This window comes from Pagrus pagrus, assembly GCF_965226575.1.
Source record: "Pagrus pagrus genome assembly, chromosome: 1".
In the NCBI taxonomy this organism is placed as follows: Eukaryota; Metazoa; Chordata; class Actinopteri; order Spariformes; family Sparidae; genus Pagrus; species Pagrus pagrus.
The window spans coordinates 6465576-6488417 of record NC_140185.1 but is presented as its reverse complement, the minus strand read 5'-3'; the positions used below and the strand labels follow the sequence as shown (position 1 = coordinate 6488417).

The following is a 22842-nucleotide window of genomic DNA, read 5'->3' as shown; positions in this document are numbered from 1 at the left end:
AAACCACAGTTTTTCCAGCCACCTGCAACTCTGTGTAGCGTCTCCACCTACAGCACGGGTTGTGATACAGTCAGTGAGCTCAGGTTTGGTTCTGGTCACGATGGTGCCACACCTGGAAAACTGATTGTGGTGACAAGAGTCCTAATAGTTACTGTGTCTGATGTTAGTCTGGAAATAGCTCCAGCACATAACTCCACCTAAAAACATTTATTTATTATGTCATAATTTATTAACCAAACCGCCAAGATGTCTGTCCAGGTATTGCTTTATATTACCATACAGTAAACAAGAGCAACTTGTAGCCGTTTCAATTTTTCTCCTCACAAATTACTGATATATGATCAAATAACATCAAGTAGCTGTCACTTTCTGCCCTGTTGAATCTCCAGCGGAAACAATTCATGAACTAAATGTCCACAAATACACAGAAAATGTGCTGTGCTGATGGTCGAAGACATTAACCTTCAACATCTATTTAGTGTGGGTCACACGTAGAGCTGGGCAGAGTGGGTGTTCATTATCCCATGACAAACAATGGGTTTGTGTGTGAAAGTTTTACTTCTGACCTCCTGTGTGTTCCTCACAGCCCTGAAAGACTCTAGTGAGAGGTCCATCAACAGCGACTGGAAGATCGAGCTTCCAGGAGAGTTTGAGCTGGCCGGAACCACGGTGCGCTATGTTCGAAGGGGACTGTGGGAGAAGATGTCAGCCAAGGGACCCACTAAGACCCCCTTACACCTGATGGTAAGCACATCAGTCACATGGTCCTGTGTTGGTATATCGGAATACACACTGGATATAGTGATGGGGGAGGGGGTACACCGCGAAAGGTCGAAAGGTTGTTGCCTTGACTTCTGTGGTCCGAGTTGTGGTCTGAGTGCTTCAACATATCTAGTTTAATAATTGAACATTTCAATTTATTTTTATACCAAACCTTACCTATATCTGTCCTGTAGAGCCAGGAGGAGTATTTCCTCTCTGACTGCCAAGACGGGCCAAAGCCTGTCTTTCTGTGCTTGCTGGTGTGTGACTGTGTCAGTGCACAATGGCCGCCCACCCAGTTGAATAGTAGGGGAAACACTGGTATTGTTAGTGTGCATGAGGGTTATCAATTTGATATTTTTGATCTTTAATAAAGGTAAATTATCATAAGCATTACAAGTGACAACACTTTGTAGTGCCAGATCAATTCTGGAGGGCTCCTTATTGAATGGGGAGTATTATTCATATTGTCAAATTGATATCATTTTCATGTAGACAAATCAGTTTTTTTCTATTTTCCTTAAAAACATTGTTATGATTGTGAATTAAATATTTTACAGTCTTTGTCAGGTCCAAAATGATTGATTTGTTCATCTCTGTGTCAAGTTTTGATAGTTGGTTCCAGCTTCTAACATGGTTTGTCAGCCAAAAGTATAACGCCGTTGGTATCATGTGGTATCTGTGTGTTGCCAGTTTGAGCGGAAAAAATGCAAAGATGGCTGATTTCTACAGGATGCGCCCAGCATACTGTACTGCCCTAACTTTAGAGCTTTAGCTAGCATTAGCAATGTTAACATTGGCTAGCATTAGTGACGTTAATGTTAGCTAATGTTAGCGTCTTTAACATTTGCTAATGAGCAACAAACTGGCAACCACTTGAGGGGGCAGATGATTGGAACAACAGCGGTGTTGTGACGTGAAGGGGGGAATGGAACGCCACGTTTAGTGGCTGAATGTTATCGATAACACCTTTACCTCTGACCAAGTGTTCAAATAAGTGACTGCTACTCAACTATGCATATGTAAGGTTTCTATTGGATATTGGAAAACAAGAAACTATGCTTACCTAAGTTAACCTCAGTGAAGTCGTCTGATCCTCAGGTCACATGTAATACACTCTAAGAGTCTGAAGCCAAGTACATCATATCTATTGGTATTGGTTGCCCTGGAGACAGGAGCAGAACATAGTGGACTAGCTCCAGTAGAGACTGTGACATTTTACCTTTTGTGCAAAGAAGAAAGATTCCTTCACATGAACTTCGCTATCTCTCTGTGTGTGTGTGTGTGTGTGTGTGTGTGTGTGTGTGTGTGTGTGTGTGCTTGACCAACTTTATTCAGTCTCTTTTTGTCTCCAAAATGTCGTGTCTGCCTCATGGCGTGTCCAGTCTCACGCCAACTCCAATCTCTTGCCACAGGTGCAACTCCTGACTACTAATGACAGCCAGAAAAACATTGTGAAAATGAAAAGTTCATGATATGCAAAATCTTCTTATCAAATACTATACAGAATGTCTACACTTCATGCACACTAAAGACCACACACAATCACCCCTGCAGAGCTGGAGACATGGCTGAACAGCTGATTACACTGCTGGGCATAGTCCCAAGGCAGTGGTCTGGGATGTAGTGGAAGCTAATGAATTTCATGTCAGGGATGTCCATTTATGACAAACAGTGTTCTGTTCAATGTATTTCATATACATGTATGTTTGGGACACTGAGCTTACTACAAATAAAATACTACATTACATGGATTTGAACACACTGCAAATCATCTGCATTATCAAAACTGAGACTTTTTTCATTATCAAAAAAAGTTATTTGCTGTATTCGGCCTTGCTTCAAAATTTTTGGCTTTGTCATGCATTATTAGTAGTATTATTGTAGTGATGGAAACTGGTTAAAATAAGTTCTTGTGACATGTTTTGGACTGGTTTTAAGAATAACTACTTTTTACACTACAATATATTTTTTGTGACTATAGTATATATGTAAATATATATAATATATAAAACATGATCCATCGAAGATACAGCTGTTTTATCAAAAGTTGAACTGGGCGTATCTCATTTTTTCATATCTGACAGCTATCCACAATATATTTGAGCAGGTATGCTCCACTCATAGACTTTATGAAAGTATAAACAGTCCTTAAATCAATCAGATTAATAACTGCACTTGATACGAATGTAAAACTCACAAGAACATTTTGTTTTATTGAGGTCTGCAGTGTGTTGAAAAGGCTGCTTCCTTTCTTGTTAAGCCTGTCTCTGTCGTGTCCCCAGGTGCTGCTCTTTCATGACCAGAGTTATGGAATCCACTATGAGTACACGGTGCCCCTGAACACAACACAGGACAGGATCAGTGAGGAGCACAAAGAACCAGAGTATCTCTACATCTGGACACACAGCAGCTGGCAGGACTGTACTGTCCAATGTGGAGGAGGTAACCCCGACCAATATCAACACACATATCATCACATAATGTTGTATTAAATACAACCTCTGTGAGGTAGTCTCAACAGTGAAATCATGTGAACTGCCTCTAGCCGTCTGACCTACTCTAGGTTTTCTACCCTATGTGTTGATGCTTTTTGGAAGTTTGTCCTTGTTTTCTGAGAGGGATCAGACGGGGTCAGGAGCCATGAGACACTGTGATGTTTAGCTTTACAAATACACGTGATTTGACCTGACCTGAACTGGCAGAACATGAGACAGTGTTGGGAGAAAGGATCTCTTTATTATTCCTGAGGGGGAAACTCAATCAAGAAAAAGTCACTCCAAAATGCAAACTTTGAAATGAGATTCAAGATCAAATAAACATTAAGTCTATAAAAAATAAAAGACAACAGCTAAATTAGATTAAGAACAACGAGGCTTTGTTCTTATTTCCTTTTTTTTTTCTTTTTTCTTTTTACAAAACAACATCCGAGATGAAAGACAATGAACATTGTAATTACAAAGTTTGCTACTGTTTCTTAAAAGAAATGGACTTATTATCTGGCCCAGTTCTCATTATTGTAAAATAAAGATCCTTCAGGAGTAGAAGCATTGGCCTGTTAAGTCAGTTGTGTGTTCGCAGAAGCTGACCAGTTTGATATTTATCACCGTGATGTGTGTTCTGGAGCTACATGTGATGTCAAGCAGACAGATGAGGTCTAATACACCATTAAAAGAGATACACTGAGCTGTGGTGGGTTTACCCCAGCTGCTTACTACTAATCCAGAAGCACCTGACCTTGTCTCTGCAGTGAAATTATGAAATTGTTTTCTGGTAATAATTAATATACAGAGTCATAATTACTAGACAAGCCCTCGGAGCTGTTCTATATCTCTGCCTGTGCAGTATGATGTGTATGCAGCATGTACACTGACAGAAAATAACATGTAGCGAAGGGAAAAGCAAATACATCCGCAGTGGTTACAGGTACATCAGGTGTAGGCCCGCAAAGGAAATCACTTACTAGTGAAAACTGTTCAAATATGACACAACGTACTTATTAGTCAAAGCTGTATGAACAGCTTTATGCCATATTTTTCCAAGTATTTGAATCATTGTAGCTACACCAAGTTGCTGTATCTGGCATCACTACAGTACCTCTGAATGAGTATATACTTCAGTCACAATGACTGATTTGTGCATGGAGGTCATTATAATAGAAGTACAAGTATATTGTATTATAGTGTCATTGGGGTTTAAGTGTCCTCTGAAGTCTTATGATCGGTGCAAAGTGCTGCATAGTGTGAGTAGTTACTTCATTCTCAGCGCACACGCTGTCATGGTAAATGGACTGTATTTATGTGGTGTTTTTCTGGTCTTAGTGACCAATCAAAGTGCAACGCAAGTCAGCATTCACCCATTCACACACATGTTCATACACTGGTGGCAGAGGCTACCATGCAAGGCTCATCAGGAGCCATAACCATTCATACACACTCACACTGATGGAAGAGCCTCCAGGAGCAATTTGGGGTGCAGTGTCTTTACCAAGGACACTTGGACATGTAGACGGCAGGCATACCACAGACCCTCTGATTGGTGGATGACCACTCAACCTCCTGAGCCACAGCCGTCCCCACGTTGTGTAAATAGCAAATGTACTTGCGGCCATCTCAGTGCCCATGGACGTGTTGCTCTTAAATGTGGTGTGGTCAGGTGCATCGCTATCTTGAGGCAGCATAAAACCAATAGACCAATGAAAGCCTGGTCTAAAGTTAATGGTGCTGTAACTTTATTTTTTCCTGCTATTTAAAGAGTGCATTATTTAGAAAGCATGATGTGCATTTCTATGAACCAGACAAAGGGTTGCCGTCAGTGCTCCTCCTCCTTACAGACAATGGTGCGATTTCTGCTGCAATGTACGGATAGTAAAGCACATCCGTTGATCCATCCTGTCTTATGTCAATGGTTCATCTGCTGCTGGCAGTGTAACAATATGGGGAATTTCTTCGTACATATTAGGCCCCTTAATACCAACTGAGCATAGCATAATATAGTATGATAAAAAAAGGTCCAACTGTGCTAGCTGTGGTCACATTTATTCAATCTGATAAAAATCTTTCTTTTTGATTAGAGATTCCAACTTCACTGTTTACGTGGACAATGAATAAAGTGATCTGCTAAGATGTGTGTTCACATGCATTTAATCAGAATATAACTTTCTTGACATGCACTAAATGTCAATGCAATTGTTAATGTTCAAGATGGACCCACATCGAACAATATTTGCATTTCTGGTTCAGTGGATTCTGGCTTTAGTCATCTTTTCAAACACTTGTTTGAACCACTCACATCGACCCTTTTGACCATCAAGAAGTCCTCAATTCTTTAAAGTTCTCCAACAAAAAAGTTGTAGCTTTTCGGTTACAGCTCAGTTCTGTCTTACGACCGCCATCTTTCTGTCCCTCCCAGAGGCAACGTAACCTCATGTTGTCTCCATGTGAGGCGAACATATGCAGAAAGAATATGTCTATCCCAAGCAGAGAGAAACGATCAAATGAAGTGTTTACGTGGTTATTAGGCGTTACTTTTCTCCTATCAAATGGATTATCAAAGGTTTACACCACCCCTCTTGATCTGATTGAAAATTCATTCAGATTGGGCTGGTTGGATCAGTCTTTTCAGATTGAGGTGGTTACATGAGGCATTTAATTCCTGATTGAGCTATTATTCTGATTATTAGAGTATTAGGGTCCATGTTAATGCAGCTAGTGTGTCAGGAGGTCTCAACAGTCACCAGATGTCAATCTAGTGCTAATAATGCACCTCTGGCTGAGGTAAAACAGATGATTTGTAGCTTGATGACCGTGCAGCAGACCGATGTACAGCATTTGCATCAGGCTATCCTGTCAACATGATGAACCTCCAAGGACTGTTTCAGCAACGTTGGACCACACACCACAAAACAATTCAGCCTGTTCCACAGTCAAAATGGGGTTTTACACAGGACTAGAAATATATGTCTAAACTAATAGCACTGATTATGTGTGTCAATAAGTAGTCGCTTCAATGGGAGACTTCACCACCACAGTGAGTGCTATTTCTGGGAGAAATGTCTTGGCATCTAATGATCCGGGAAATCACATATCTGTGTTGTTGTTGGCCTCTGAAAGCTCATAAATCTCTGGCAGTTAAAAGAGTAAAAGATTAAAATATGGACATAAAGGCGGATTAAAGGAGAGGCTGCTGTGGGTACACTGGGCAGACTGGAGCCAAGTCTAGGGTCAGAGGTTGTAGGATGGCGGGGAGTTTGGACAAAGAGACAGACCAGCGGCTAATCCAAGCCAGGTATTAACAGCATATTAGACAGAGCACACACACACACACACACACACACACACACATACACACACATACACACACACACACACACACACACACACACACACACACACATGAACACACAGAGCACAGGCCAATCCTAATTGTCAGCCCCCCCACTGTTGATTTCCTGAGCAGCTCATCTTATCCTCTTATTGCTTTCTAATATTGGTATCCAGCACTCAAAATATTTCAAATTACATGTGAGAAGAGCTCTTTGAAGTTGCAGTCCACTGCCTTCATCCAGGACATGAGGTCAGGTGCTCCTGGATTAGTAGTCAGCGGAGCAGCCAGGGGTAAGCCCACCACTGCTCAGTTTATCTCTTTTTAATGGTGGATTAGAGTTTACCTATCTGCTTGACATCCCATGTAGATGTAAGGTTTGACAACCAAAGCACACATCACATTACGTAACTCATCAGCTTCTTTAAACACACAACTGACCAAACAGAGGAACCGATGCTGCATGTTTCTGCTGAAGAAAGACCACTGACGTCCAACACTCCCAGAAGGAGTGGAGCTAGGAATCAATACAATGTACACTTAGAGTGATACATATACCTTGAAAGTCTTTGCCAAGCATTTATATTTTAATTTTAAAATCTGTAACAAATAACAAATGTAAGTTTGCTACAACAGAGGTCTTGTGCCTGTTAACATTAGTGCAGCAGCGTTCTGCAGCAGGTGGAGTCGGTGAAGGGATGGATAACTTTGTGCAAATCAGAGCAAGACAGGAATTATCTTATTTTGGAAACTTTCTTAAGCTGACAGAAGCAAGACTGGACAACATGACCCTTAAAACAAGATGAAAAGTGCCGTTCTAAAGCTTTGTCTGCATCTTGAGCCATATCAGCTATTATGACATGCTTTTCTTTGTGTAGTGAATGACACTACTATTCATGTGCCGATACTCAATGAACCCTGTCTGATCATTACAAAATCAGATAGTAAGGACTTATTCATTATGTGATCATCGTGCACATGGGGCCACTGAAATCGCAGCTATGAACACACAGTAGATTCTGCTAATTATAATGCACATGAATAAGGGAAGTAAATGGAAAAGTTCTATCCTGTTTTTGTTCTTTGTTTCCACATCAGTACCTCCAGAACCCAGATTGAATTTTGACTAAGATAACACGCTTTGTGAAAAATGGTCTTTGTAATTAAGATAAGGGAGACTTCACTGTAATTCATCTGTGTGCAGTGCAGTAGACTGCACAGATGAATAAAACGGTGTTTCTCGTCATCCCTGGTGCAAAACCAACATGTCCATGGGACTGCATGTTATGTTAAACTGGGGTGCAGCAGGTTATGTCACAGACCGGACGAAAAAAGGAAGAAGCTGTGGCTGAGACTGGAGGATCTGGCTGGGACACTATGATACCATTTTCCAGAGAGCAGCAGGGTGAAGAGTGTGTGGGAGGGCTGAAAAGCGTCTGTTATAATGCTTGTGTAGTATTCAGTCTGCCTTAGATGCCATAGACAAGGTTGTGTTGTGTTCAGATATACTAAGTGATGGAAAACTATTTAATAATGTCTCAAAAACATTCTGTCCTAGTATCAAATCTTAAAGGAGTAAAAAAAAAAAAAGTCTGTGACTGTGGTCATCTTGAGTTTATGTTAGTTAAAATGGATTCCAAAGGTGCACGGTGTAGTTTTGGAAAATAAAATCAAAAATATTTAAGATATTAATGAGGTTATAAGAGTTCTCTGTTCTCAGAGGAAAATAAGGTCCCAGAACACTGTTTGAAGCTAGAAAGGTGGCAGGGTCCGCCAAATATAAACAAAGTTAAACAGTAACTGTGTTGTCCTTTAAGGTCTGTTTGTTTATTCAGTTTATCCAGTCATGAAAACAAAGAGAGTTTGTTTATTAATTTGTTTAGGCAGAAAGAAATCAGTCAATGAAGTGTCAATGTCTGTCTATTATATAACTGTGTATTCGTTTGTGCCCACGTTTCTAAACACACCAATGTTGTTTGCTCTCACAGTTACTGAAAAGCAGGTTAATACTCCTGTGAGCAGTTCAATCATGGAGCGACATTTTGGATCCTGTAATCAGAGATCAGGATGTAGCTCTGCTGTCAGAAGTGGTTTGTGTTTCTTGATGCATCAATATTAGTGAAATCGTGGGCCAGAGTCAAAGTGATTTGTTGACGTTGTGCTTTCAAATGTGGACTCTCTAAAGCCATACAGCTGTCTCAGTTAATGTAGTTAATGTTCTTTTTCTTTGCCTTTCTTGGTGGCAAGTTGTTGTTTGTGGTCCTGTCCGGCAGAATCATTACAAAACAAGCACAATGAGTTAATCATTGTCAAGCCTCTGATATCACAACACTACAAATACCAGAGGTTTGTACTAAGAGCCTCATCACAGTAGACAGTATACTACAAAGTGGGAAATACGGTTCTACAACAAAACAAAGAGACTTGTATCACTCTCCTGAAACTTAAACACCCACACCCCCCTCAGGAGCCAGGCCAACTCTGTGAACTACATCAGAACCTCAGCCTCATGTGGAGACGATGGCTCAGTAAGAGTCAGTTAATTACAGGCACCAACTCCAAGAGCTGAGGGCCTTTTCTCTCTGCTGTCCTCTGGACATGTTCCAAAACCCCTCAGAACATGTGGAGCGCTGACCTGTGTGTGTGTGTGTGTGTGTGTGCGTGTGCGTGTGTGTGTGTGTGTGTGTGTGTGTGTGTGTGTGTGTGTGTGTGCGTGTGCGTGTGCGTGTGTGTGTGCAGGTGAGAGGAGGACAGTGGTTTCCTGTATGAGGATAGCCAATAAAACCATGGAGGTGGTCAACGATAGCTACTGTCAACCTGAGAACCGACCACACCCCCAAGTACGACTCTGCAACTCTCATCCCTGCCAGTACCGGTGAGACACACACACACACACACACACACACACACTGAGACAGTGATTTTGTAGTTGCTGGTTGCTGCAGGTCCGTAGTTGAACATAATTAAATTGGGAATATTCTGTGAAGCAACGATGAACACTTTTACTTTTCAAAAATATGCTTTAACAGTGTTTTTAGTTGTAATAGTTTTACTCAGAATGGCTTGATACAACAGTCGTGACCTATTTTCTAACCCTTAATCAGATTACAGACTACATACTGTGTATGTAAATCATCATCATTGCACTTTTTACTTTGTTCTGAAATGTGTCTCTAGATGTTATTTTGAAGGTATGACCACACTAAACCTGCAAAGTGCCCAGTGAAGGTCCAACACCTCAGTCTTTCTCTGTGGTCACTCATTTTTTAGAAAGGCAGTGTGTAAGACATGGCCAGTGTTTGATCAAAAGATTAAAAAATATATACACCATTATCAACAGCATTTGAAGAAACCGCAGTGTTGACGTTCTGTCAAAGATGTGTGCTGTGTTGCAATTGTACAGTTACTCTGTACATTACGAACTGTCTGTAATCACTAGGTGCTTTCTACAGGTGGGTGACAGGAGAATGGGGATCCTGCTCCGTCACGTGTGGTAAAGGTCTTCAGCAGAGGGAGGTGGTGTGTGTTTACCACCTGCAGAATGGTTCACTCATCCACACCAGGGACCTGTACTGTCAAGGAGCAAAGCCTCCTCCTCTGCAGGGCTGTGAGGGCCGCCTCTGCCTCACCGTGTGGGAGGCTTCAGAGTGGTCCAAGGTATGTGGGATATGCACCTCCTTTCCCCGTGAATGATTAATCACAGAAGTGAATTATATAATATATATATTCATGGAAATATTCTGCAAGGCAGCACTTAATTAAAGGTGCATACTCCAAACAAATACTGGAGCGTAACCGCTAACTGCTGCTGTCTGTAGCTGCCGTTGGCTGGTTAGCTCAGTTAGCTGTGCAGCTAGCAGTCTGAACTGGAAGCTCTCAGTGGCATTTTGAAAACGAACAGGCCGGGGCTAGCTGGTTATCATGCTTCAACTTCAGTAGATATCACTGCAACACAGTACATAGACATCTTTGGAGGAGGTCACGTAGCCATCATCATATGTGTCTTTAAAGTTTTGCATCATGTTATGATATTTCTCTTTTCATACACATCCAAACACTTACAAAGAGCATCAGTTGTCAGGAAAACAGGACAGACCATAAACAATACAAAACTGAAAGATGTGGTGTTTGGTTCTTCCTGCAGTTTCCAGACCTTCTTTATGAGTGAGTGACACAGACAGAAGACAGAATCTCTTCAAAGCTTTACATTGGTCAGAAAAAGTACCCCAAAATATAGCAAAAAACTCAACTCAATAAACTTAGGAGGAGCAGTGACAAAGCCTCTGTGGCAAATGCATTACAGTCAAGCAAAGAGAGAGGGAGAGAGTGAAGGGGATAAGGTCTGATATGCTCCCAGTGTGCAGGGCTGGGGGAGTGCAGGCAGGATCTGAAAGAGAGCACAAATAGCATGGGAGACACTAGTGTGACAAATTTACATTGTAAATTGTTCTAAAAATACGTTTTTGTATTTACAATCTCCTGATGAGCATGAAAAAATTTTCCTTTTTGATTGTGCAGAACAGTTTTCTTGTTAAATTTCTCTAGTCTCTCAGCTTAAATAACAATGCAGGTGTGGAGTTGATGCATAATAAACAACATTGCCTGTGTTTATAGCAATAAAATCAGAACTAGTAAAATTATATGTAGAAATATGTCAACCATTTCAAAGGTGTGTCTTCTTCTATGAAGGAGATCTGTGGCACAGAGAATAAGCTGTGTCAGGCTGTGGATACACGGCAGGATATATTCCTCTTCTGTTGGTTTTCATTCCTAGCTATTCTTTTTTCCATCACTTCTTTCAGTGTTCGTCAGACTGTGGTCAAGGTGTTCGGGAGCGGACAGTGTCGTGTACAAACCCTCAGGGTCTATGTGATCCTCTGTCCAAGCCCACTCAAGAGGAGCCCTGTGAGGACCACTCCAAGTGTTACGAGTGGAAGACTGGAGACTGGTCCAAGGTACGACTCTCTTTAAACCCAATGGTTCATGAATGGTTAAGACGTAATTAAAGAATATGAGACATTTCTGATGCAAAATGTATATACTGTATATATATATATATATATACAGTACAGTATATATATATATATATACAGTACAGACCAAAAGTTTGGACACACCTTCTCATTCAATGAGTTTCCTTTCTTTTCATGACTATTGACATTGTAGATTCACACTGAAGGCATCAAAACTATGAATTAACACATGTGGAAATATGTACTTAACAAAAAAGTGTAAAACAACTGAAAATACGCCTTATATTCTAGTTTCTTCAAAGTAGCCACCTTTTGCTCTGATTACTGCTTTGCACACACTCTGCATTCTCTTGATGAGCTTCAAGAGGTAGTCACCTGAAATGGTTTTCACTTCACAGGTGTGCCCTGTCAGGTTTAATAAGTGGGATTTCTTGCCTTATAAATGGGGTTGGGACCATCAGTTGTGTTGTGCAGAAGTCAGGTGGATACACAGCTGATAGTCCTACTGAATAGACTGTTAGAATTTGTATTATGGCAAGAAAAAAGCAGCTAAGTAAAGAAAAACGAGTGGCCATCATTACTTTAAGAAATTAAGGTCAGTCAGTCCGAAAAATTGGGAAAACTTTGAAAGTGTCCCCAAGTGCAGTCGCAAAAACCATCAAGCGCTACAAAGAAACTGGCTCACATGAGGACCGCCCCAGGAAAGGAAGACCAAGAGTCACCTCTGCTGCGGAGGATAAGTTCATCCGAGTCACCAGCCTCTGAAATCGCAGGTTAACAGCAGCTCAGATTAGAGACCAGGTCAATGCCACACAGAGTTCTAGCAGCAGACACATCTCTAGAACAACTGTTAAGAGGAGACTGTGTGAATCAGGCCTTCATGGTAGAATAGCTGCTAGGAAACCACTGCTAAGGACAGGCAACAAGCAGAAGAGACTTGTTTGGGCTAAAGAACACAAGGAATGGACATTAGACCAGTGAAAATCTGTATTTTGGTCTGATGAGTCCAAATTTGAGATCTTTGGTTCCAACCACCGTGTCTTTGTGCGACGCAGAAAAGGTGAACGGATGGACTCTACATACCTGGTTCCCACCGTGAAGCATGGAGGAGGAGGTGTGATGGTGTGGGGGTGCTTTGCTGGTGACACTGTTGGGGATTTATTCAAAATTGAAGGCATACTGAACCAGCATGGCTACCACAGCATCTTGCAGCGGCATGCTATTCCATCCGGTTTGCGTTTAGTTGGACCATCATTTATTTTTCAACAGGACAATGACCCCAAACACACCTCCAGGCTGTGTAAGGGCTATTTGACCAAGAAGGAGAGTGATGGGGTGCTGCGCCAGATGACCTGGCCTCCACAGTCACCGGACCTGAACCCAATCGAGATGGTTTGGGGTGAGCTGGACCGCAGAGTGAAGGCAAAAGGGCCAACAAGTGCTAAGCATCTCTGGGAACTCCTTCAAGACTGTTGGAAGACCATTTCAGGTGACTACCTCTTGAAGCTCATCAAGAGAATGCCAAGAGTGTGCGAAGCAGTAATCAAAGCAAAAGGTGGCTACTTTGAAGAACCTAGAAAATAGACATATTTTCAGTTGTTTCACACTTTTTTGTTAAGTATATAATTCCACATGTGTTAATTCATAGTTTTGATGCCTTCAGTGTGAATCTACAATTTTCATAGTCATGAAAATAAAGAAAACTCTTTGAATGAGAAGGTGTGTCCAAACTTTTGGTCTGTACTGTATATAAAATATATATAAACCCATGTGAGTATTTTGGACCCTCTCATCCAAGAGGCTTCTTCAGTTCTAAATAACTGGAGGGGAGTTGCAGGCTTTTAAACTCTGTGTGGGAGTGTCCTTACAGAGTTGTTAGGGACGCTTGTGGGTCGTTGACCCAACTGGCCTTCATGTGGGTTGCTAGGGCTAGGTGAGCCCAGGTGTGAATGTGTGAAGAAGCCTCTTGGATGAGAGGTGAAACATCTTCAAGAAACTGAAACAAGTCCAGTTGTCTACTATACAGCACTTAGAATCACCATGACCTGGATGACTGAGAACCTTCATCAATATTTATCTTGAACAAGAATTTTAACTGAACGTGATGAGCATAATGACGAATGAATAAAACAGTCACTTCATACTGATTTTAAAGGTTGCTGCCAAAGTAGAAGCATTTAACGTTCAGGCAGATTTATGAGCTTAGTTGTTATCTGAACAGGCTCCCCTGTAAAGGAGAAATTCATGCTAATTGTTAATTACAATCCATTTGATGCTAGTGTTTATAGCTATTAAACAAACAGTCAACAAATGTTAAAAGCTGTTCTTCTATAGAAGTGAGAAAACTCTCCCTTCTGGATTGCATCATTCTGATAGGTGTGTGGCTGTTGTGTAGGGGAGAAATCATGTTGACCTTTTGAAGTATGAACAGTGCTGAGGCAGGTTCGCTACAAGCTTGTGTATGTCTCCTCATGAGGACAGGGCTGACATGTGGACATATGTCAGGTTAAACCTTATATTCTGTGACAGTGAATCTCAGGTGATGTTGTGGAGTAATGAAAAGGTAATCTAACAAGCAGTGTAACAAATTACACTCTACAGGAAGCAAATAAGTAAAGTAATGCATTACTATTGAAAAAGTAACAAGTAATGTGTAATACATTACTTCCTTTGTGTAACAACTTCAACATTGGTTAAGTATGAAAGGCTAACAGTGATCTATGTGTAACCTGCTGAGGACCCTCAGTAAATCTACTCTTACTGATCTGTGTAACTCACTGCATCTGTCATTTCAAACAGTTCTTGTCTTGGTAACAGCAGGTTAAAAACACAATTAAACAAAACCCTTCAGGTCCTGATGTTCCTTCTCTTCACACAGAATCTGTCCGTAGTGGTGAAAAGTAAAGATTCCTCAGGCAGGCAGGGAAAAACCAGGACATCAGTGTTGGGACTGGGATGGGTTCTGATTGGGACTGGATGTTAAATGTGTTGATTTTCCATTGTATCAGTTAATTCAAACATCCGTCCCAGGAACACTTTGACCTCCAGGGCTTCACTGTTTCTATTTGTGTTTCTCCTCTCATCATCACCTCTTTGTGTCTGTGAGGAAACACTGAACTCATTTGAGTGTATAATGATGCTTGGCAAATGAGTTGTTGTGAGACACCATGTGAGCACCATTACACCGCTGCCATCATGGTATTATTAACTTTTAATGACATGTCTTCTGTGTCTGACTAACAGAAATTAAACAGCAGCCTCACTACACAGCACAGCCATGTAGGGCTGGAACACCTCTGTCAATGCACCGGTGCATGAATTATGATTTATGAGATTCAATTAATCATTTGCCTCATAATCATAATTCTGTTACATCGTCTTGAATGATTGTTGCAATTACTTTTTTAACAATACCTGCAGCCTGTGTGGTGATATCAGCAAAATTACAAGTGAGTCATATTGTGGCTAAATGTATCTTGTTGCTGTGGCAGAATAGCCATTTAATTGGGTTGCAATTGCAAAACGTACTTACATAATGGCAGTTAATGTTGTTTTAAGCCAGTCCAAAAACAAAATACCAATTAGGAAAATAATGAGGGCCACCATATAAAAGTTAATGCTAATATTTAAATGTCAAATTTAGATGAAATGTTAAGGGCAAGTTATACGCAGGACAGAAGACATTATGTTTTGATGTTTAGGATGGAGTCTGTACCGTACTCTACAATGCCGTATTTATTTGCCTTGAGCTAAGGAATCCAGGATTTTGTGTGAGTGAGTGAGTGAGTGAGTGAGTGAGTGAGTGAGTGAGTGAGTGAGTTGGATAGTTAAAAAAAAAGATGTATGACTCCTGTCCTGCAACACATGGCTAGGCCCACACAGAGCCCTGATCTCAACATTGATACAGGCTAAATCCACAGAGGAGCTGGGGCAAGTTCCAAAGTACCTTAAAACAACATGTGCTCAAGTGTATCTACAGTAAGAGAACTGTTGCTGTTTTAAAGGCAAATAGTAGAGAAACACAGAAACAAAGAAATCTAATAAATCTAATCTAATATTATTTGATTTGTTTGTTTCTGTTCAAATGATTTTAATATATCATGAGAAATAAAACATATTCATAACATTCTTTTTAAAAGCATATTTGGCCCAAAGCAGGTGGGACAGGAAATAACGTGGGCAGGATTGGAAAAATTAACGTCATGGGTAGCGTGCCAACAACTGCATTGGACAAAGTTCTAAATCATACATATTTTCATCAAACATTTTACTGTCATTAACATCTGGCTTTGTCCCTCCACTCTGCAGCCAAACAGCATCCCTCCTTCTCTGCTCTGCTTGTGTTATTTCATCTGCAGTTTTGAGTATAAGTATATACAGTATGTCTTCCTGTGTTTGAAGGCAGGTTGAGGTTGAGCCTCAAGTTCACTGCACCTTTCAGCAGTGTCATGTGTGTCACTGGTCACTAAAAGCTTGTCACATAAACTCCAGTGTAATAGTGTAGTAGTTTGGTTTTGCTGAAATCATACCAGGTGCATACAAGAGACCCAAATGACAAACACGTCTTTAAAGTCAGGTGGGCTGAAAAATGTGAACCCTGTGATCTGTTTTAATGAGCCCCTCACCGACCTCAGCTGAGCACAGGCACTGCAGGGTTTATATTGATATTGCTGTGTTGGTGTTGTTTCAGGACAGTCATCTCAACTGACCAATCATGTTGTTAAGTTGTCATAGCTTTAGCCATGTTGGTGTTCCTGGAACATCAGGAGACTTGGGTTCCTGTCCCGGACTGAACATATTCTTATATTTTTCATCATTTTTTCCAGTAAGTTTCTGGTTTTCTGTCGCTATTTGATTAGATTTAGGTTTGTTTGGGTTATAATCGACCCTTTCACAAACACATGTTGGAAAGGATATCTTCTTTTTCTCTTGATTTAAAATTACCAAAACATGATTGGTCAGTTGCAATAATGGCCCTGGAGCAACATTAATTATGATATTCCAGGAACCACACCAACACAGGGATCTTGTCATGCAGTACTACAGACTGTACCAAGCTCTACTTCAACTGTCACTGAAGTCCTCTGTTGAACTAAATGGGTAACTTTTCAAACTTAAGTTTGATTGTTTGACCACGTTGGATGATGAAAATAAAGCTGTTCCAAACCGCCTCATTTAAAGACAGGGTGAAAAGCACATTTTCAGACAGTGTTTCATGGAATGCATACACATTGAATCGCTCATCTGTTCACAGGAAAAGTGACAGAAATTGTCAAATGAAGGTGCTGTGTGTTAAGTCAGGACATAGTGAGACTGAAAGCAGTGTAAAACAGCTAGCCTGGCTCTGTCCAAAGATCACACCTACTAACTAGTGGTGTAACGGTACACAGACGTCGCGGTTTGGTACGTACCTCGTTTTTGGGGTCACGGTTCCATAAAAGTTTGGTACAACGTGAAAAAAGCAACAAATCCCAAATGCTAGGTTCCACCTAGCGGCGTATAGTCCCCCCTGAGGTAGTTGGTACAGTACAGCCTCCTGTAGTGCCTTAAGCAGTAAACAGAATGCACTATGGCATAGGTCATATTTTTATGTAGGGCTGATAAAAAACAAAAGGTATTTGGTCACAATCGGCTGCAAAACTGAAAAGCATCTCTTGTGTTATAAAATACATGGAATAATGGTAAAACCTGTCTGCTCTCACATCTAGAGGCTGGTTAAAAGCTGCAGGGATAAGTTTTTGCACTCCTGTCATCTTTTTCTGCCTAACTCCGGTGATGGGCACATGTGGGTGATGTCTGATATATTTTAGCATGTTGAATATATTTCCACTCACATACCGTACAGCTGCTTTACAGCGCCGACACACCGTCCACATCCTATAAAACCACTCACTCTCCACTGCTGCCACACTTCACTGGGAACCTGAAACTTTCCCACACTGATTTGTAAAGCAGGCAGGTCTTCAAGCTCTTGCGTGTCATCCGAACTCACCATTCTTGTTTTGGGTTGGTGCATAGGTGGTGTCTTCTTCTCCTACTCTTTTTCTGTTGTGGTGGTTGGCATACAGTGTTGCATTACCACGCCCTCTCCTTTCCGGATTGGAGTGTGGATCGCCTGTGACTGACTCAGACATATTCTTCACCTGAATGCATGCAGTGACATCAATACCGTGACGGTTCCGGAGGAATACATGTACCGTTACACCCCTACTACTGACACATCTTAAGAGCAATAATTAACACATACCGTAGTATCTCAATTGTTTAACCTGTACAAAACAGGGGGTTTTTCAGGTACAGTGTATACTAAGAGATGTATGTATGAGCAGTGAGAACCGACACCTCTATTTGGCTGTTTCAGTGTTCGTCATCCTGTGGGAAGGGCCTGCAGTCGCGAGTGGTCCAGTGTATGCACAAAGTGACTGGTCGTCATGGTAACGACTGCCCAGTGACGCTGAGACCACCGACCTACCGACCCTGTCACCATGGTACCTGCAACGAGAAAGTCAATGTGAACACCATCACCTCCCCCAGGCTAGGTGAGACACTCACTGCACTGAAAGGTTAAAGAGTGCAGAACGTGACTGAATACCTCTGACCATACACACCAAACAGTGAAATATTGAGCAGCTTGTCATATTGACCAAAAACAGAAATGATCATTTTCATAGCATTCGACAGCTCCAGCTCTCATGAGGTTCTGAAGGTATGTTTTGAATACTAAGAACAATAGTTTTCATCAGCCCTTTACATAGGATAGGGATCAAAGGTACTTACAGCTAAACTTTGAAAAGTTGTCACAAACTTTCAGTTAAAGGTGCTATTTGTAAGAAAAGTTGATTTTTGAGTCTCTTTCCCAACTAGTCAAATAATGACGCTCTGGGTTTCCCAACTCTTCAAAAACTCACCGCCATCACCAAGCGTCATTATGAGACTCAAAAATCAACTTTTCTTACAAACATTAAACCTGGGGGTCATGGGAACACATGGTGTGTTCTCAACCACTTTGTCACACAGTGGCAAAATGCTAGTATTGGCTTTTTTGGAGGGCAATTACAAACAATGCATTGTGTTATTTAGTTTGAAGGACTGGTTGAAATTGTGATGCAGCAGATATCACATGTGTATACTGACTTGTTGCCTCTCTTACCCCCACCCCGCAGCTGCTCTGACCTACAAATGCATGGGGGACCAGTGGACGGTGTACTGTCGTGTGATCCGAGAGAAGAACCTCTGTCAGGACATGAGGTGGTACCAGCGCTGCTGTGAAACCTGTAGGGACTTTTATGCCAAGAAAATACTGCACAAGAGCTAATGACCAAATGCACCTACTTTTCCTCCAGATAGCGCTCCTTTTTGTAAATGTTTTTAATATTGTTAAATGTTATAAGAAAACAATTTCTATTATTGATGGAACTTTTTGTATTTAAATAAGAAAATGGCAAGTACACACAAGTGTACATTTTAAATGGGCTCATAAACTTTGGTTTTGGTGAAGACTTGAAAATGTCCAATATTTCTTTTGCTGTACACCAAAAAAAAAAAAAAAAAATTTAAATGGGGGAGCCTTTAGCATGCTGATCCAGGCGGCTTTATTGCACAGAATGATTGAAAAGAAGTGCTTGATTTTGAAGAATTTTCTGGCAGGTTTATCAGACACCGCGGGATTATGAGTTAGCCAGAGCCTTCCCCTTCCTCTCTTCACTAATTTTGCTCTCCTTTGTATCTTTTACTCTGTTGTACTGTATTATAGCTAATTGTCGTAACTAGTTTATAGGTTTATACATAAGTAACATGATGATACTTAAGTATTAATTAAGTATACTGTAATAATGTGTAAGTCTTGATCAGGAGCCATGGTAAAATACTGTAGGATTACAGTGACTCAACCAAGCTAATGATAGGAGACCCACTGATCCACAGGTCTGTTTGAGGGCCGTGGATAGCTCATGTAGCAGAACATGGTGGATGCATAAAACATACACACTAGGGGCCCATTCAGACAGAATCAGGTGTTGCAGCGATTGGCCGCAGGGTTGTGCAGCGCTATGGGAGTGTCATTTCACAGCCTGTTGGTTTGCTGTGATGTTATGAACTTGAATCCCTGCTGACCCAAAAGGTGGCATCAGTGCACGCCACGCCACAGCCAGCTGCGGCAGCCTCAGCACGCTTACTGCATTCAAAAAGATGGGATGATCCAATATCTGATTCTGTCTGGATGGGCCTGTTGGTACATGGTTGTTTTGTTTCCAGTCCGTTGATTTTTTGCCAATAATATTACTCATTATTCTAAGATTCACTTAGTTCAACAGTGCGCCCACGTAATGCTGGTAATATGAGCAGAAACCCATACAGTACGAAAAGTGACACTTTTCATTGGCTGTTTCAGTTATCCTGACCGTGGGCATGCCAAAGCTTGCTTAAACCGCATTGTGCTGCTTCAACCCATGATCACATGTGACGGCACAGCAGTCACGGCAGGGCTGTTATGATTGTGCCTGCTAGCAAGACCAACCACAAGAATCCAACTGTGGCTGAGCATATATTCTTTATTCTTATGCAGCACAGATTTTAGATGCACATCAAAAAAAAAATGGCTGATTCCTACCAATTATGTATCTTACAACTGTTTTCTGTTAAATACCTGTAGCCATTAGCAACAGGAATCTGTTCATTGCACGTGAAGTATCTAGTTTTTGATGCACTGTTATCTGATGCTAATTGAACTGTGCTTTTGTGAATAGGGCATCACACAGGCTAGAACTGGCAACCCATGTTTGAGATACAAAAGAGACACTGCTGTTCCTCCTGGTGTTACTCTTTAGGGTAAAAATCCACCCAACATGTTGAAAGGGCACCTAGCTCTGCATCTTTTTGCTGTCTCAAGCTGCCTGTCAAAGCTACAGATGAGCTATTCCTCTGCTGTACTCTGCAAATAAGTACAGCTCATCACATCAGAAGACTCTTAAGTGACCGCTACATATGATATATATGAGGATATAAGGGTGTGACCGACAGGGTTAGCCAAGCTAGCACTACTGTCACCAAGCTTCTCCACTGGCTCTTATTATCTTCTTACTTATATATGCCGGCACATGGTAGCAGTCATTTGAGAGTAACCTATATTGCTTCCTTTGACTTGAGACAAATCCACCAGCTCCGCCTGCCTCGTTTGCACTTTGACATCTGATCAAAATACAGACATAATCGTGATAATTAAAACACTTTTTTTTACGCAGGTGTAAAGGTCCATTAAAAGAGGTCAAACAAGATAACACAGATACAGGTCACTTTTTGTGCCAGGTGGAAATGGGGTCTCAGACTTAGGGCTTCATTTCTCACTGCTTTAAAGGGTACTACTGCACATGTGAAAATATTAGTATAAAGCCTTTTGTGACTCCAGAGGAAGCTGCATGTAATCTGATAAATTTCCTCTAGCGATGTCACTCAGTGGCTAAGTTGCATTGTGGGTAATGTAGGCACCAGGTTTTGAAAAGAAAGAGGAATGTGTGGAACTAAAAGGTGAAATCTGTGCTCTGCTTTTAAACTGTTCATGATGAGTCCAACCGTGCCACAGGACTGTAATGTTAGACCAGTGGACTGCTTTTAATAACCTGGTGCCTACATTACCCATAATGCAACTTAGCCACTGAGTGACATCACTTGAGACAGTTTATCAGATCACATGCAGCTTCCTCTGGAGCCACAAAAGACTTTATACTACTTTATTCAGCAGTACTCCACAACACCTGTAAACACACTTTAAAGTGTAAAATTTGAATGCATTTTATAAGCTTGTCTATACTGACAAGCAAAGATACAGGAGGTAAAGGAGATTAAACCTGTAATCATTATCTTTAAATGCCAAAACAATAAATACTTTATCTCAGCAGTAAATATGTGTCATCAGCAGCTGCTGCTCAAAAATATCATCACGCTGCCAACCTTTTCCACATGATCATGGAGCTAACATGTGTCTGACTGTCTTCAGTCTTTTCCAAGCAGTTGAATGGTGCTATTTTATGACCTGTTTCACTATTGTGGAATTCAGCTTATTGTCAGTGATGGTCCTATTGTCATTGTTAACAGTCATTTGTTTTTGTATGTTGTAGGATTATTTAATAACATGTCTTGTATTGATGAGTCTTTTTTGCCGATGTAGTGCAAATATGCTTAATTATTCCCGTACTGTACTTTTTTAGTTGCACATACAGTATGTTTGGTACATAAACTGCCACTAAATGTATTTTATGGTGCTGATTTTGAACTGAGTAAATAATTTGTTTATACAGGGATTTAACCATTTGTCTGTTGTTCTGTGTAGTCACACTATATTTGTACTGTCATCCACTCTGTGTCCAGTATTCATCAGACCATTGTGAGCAAGAGCCTGAATGATTGGATCAAATTCTATTTCAAGTCTACTGTAAAGTGATTCTCTTTTATTTTGTTACATATGAAATGATGTGTTTTTACAAGGAAAAACAAACTTGTACGACCCACTATTAAGGTATGTGGATTCACTATTAAACCAGAATGCAGACTGCTCTCTTGCTCTTCTTTACCTCACAGTACACTGCCATACACTGTAGCAGTACATAATCAGTAAATGCCCAACAAAACAGTCAAATGTAGTTGAAGAGATGGAAACAATTTCAAGTAATGATATATTCAGTGACTATAAATCCTACACATCTGTAAACACTTGAACTGAAAACATTTCTATGAAGATGAAGTTTGAAGAGTTATGAGAATGCAGGAATGCCAAGAAACTTGAACTTAATACTTCCAAGATTCATTTCTCCACCAATGGTAAGTTCTCAATTAAACTCAAGGGTAAAACTAGAAAGTTTTAGAAAAGTGTGAAATACTCCTTCCCAAGACTGCTCCCCCATGTGAAGGTGAACAATGCAAGACTTAAATAGGGCTGACTCAGGTGAAGGTAAACAAGGTGTGACAAAAGAACCAGTAAGTGATGAGGAAAGGAAGTGAGGTAGGTAAGGAGAGAGTGTTAGAAACACAAGAAAATAAGAGCCTTTACGACAGTTATTTATTTATAAATATATAAATAAATCTATTATTACCGAGGTTAAAGGATAACTACCGTTTTTTACAACCTGGACCTTATTTCTAGCAAAATATATGATCATTTACTCACCCAGATAACTTTGGTGTCATTTGAAGTCGTTCGGACGAAATTAGATCCAGTGTAGCGCCGGTATATCCATATAATGCGAGTGACGGGGCACCGAAGCGCAGCCTCTATGAGCATCATCTGCCACAA

The 22842-nt window shown here is 40.8% G+C and overlaps 1 protein-coding gene across 2 annotated transcripts in view; it reads left to right on the top strand.

Moving 5' to 3' along the window:
- Positions 1-22104, top strand: part of adamts17 (ADAM metallopeptidase with thrombospondin type 1 motif, 17) — a 113763-nt gene extending 91659 nt beyond the window's left edge. For both annotated transcript variants that reach the window (XM_084342278.1, XM_084342277.1), the window contains 7 exons: positions 587-744; positions 3048-3207; positions 9325-9460; positions 10038-10242; positions 11388-11540; positions 17920-18097; positions 18722-22104. In XM_084342278.1, the coding sequence (XP_084198404.1) occupies positions 587-744; positions 3048-3207; positions 9325-9460; positions 10038-10242; positions 11388-11540; positions 17920-18097; positions 18722-18873 (1142 nt within the window). In that variant the 3' untranslated portion in view covers positions 18874-22104. The remainder of the gene's footprint in view (positions 1-586; positions 745-3047; positions 3208-9324; positions 9461-10037; positions 10243-11387; positions 11541-17919; positions 18098-18721) is intronic.
- Positions 22105-22842: the final 738 nt, after the last annotated feature.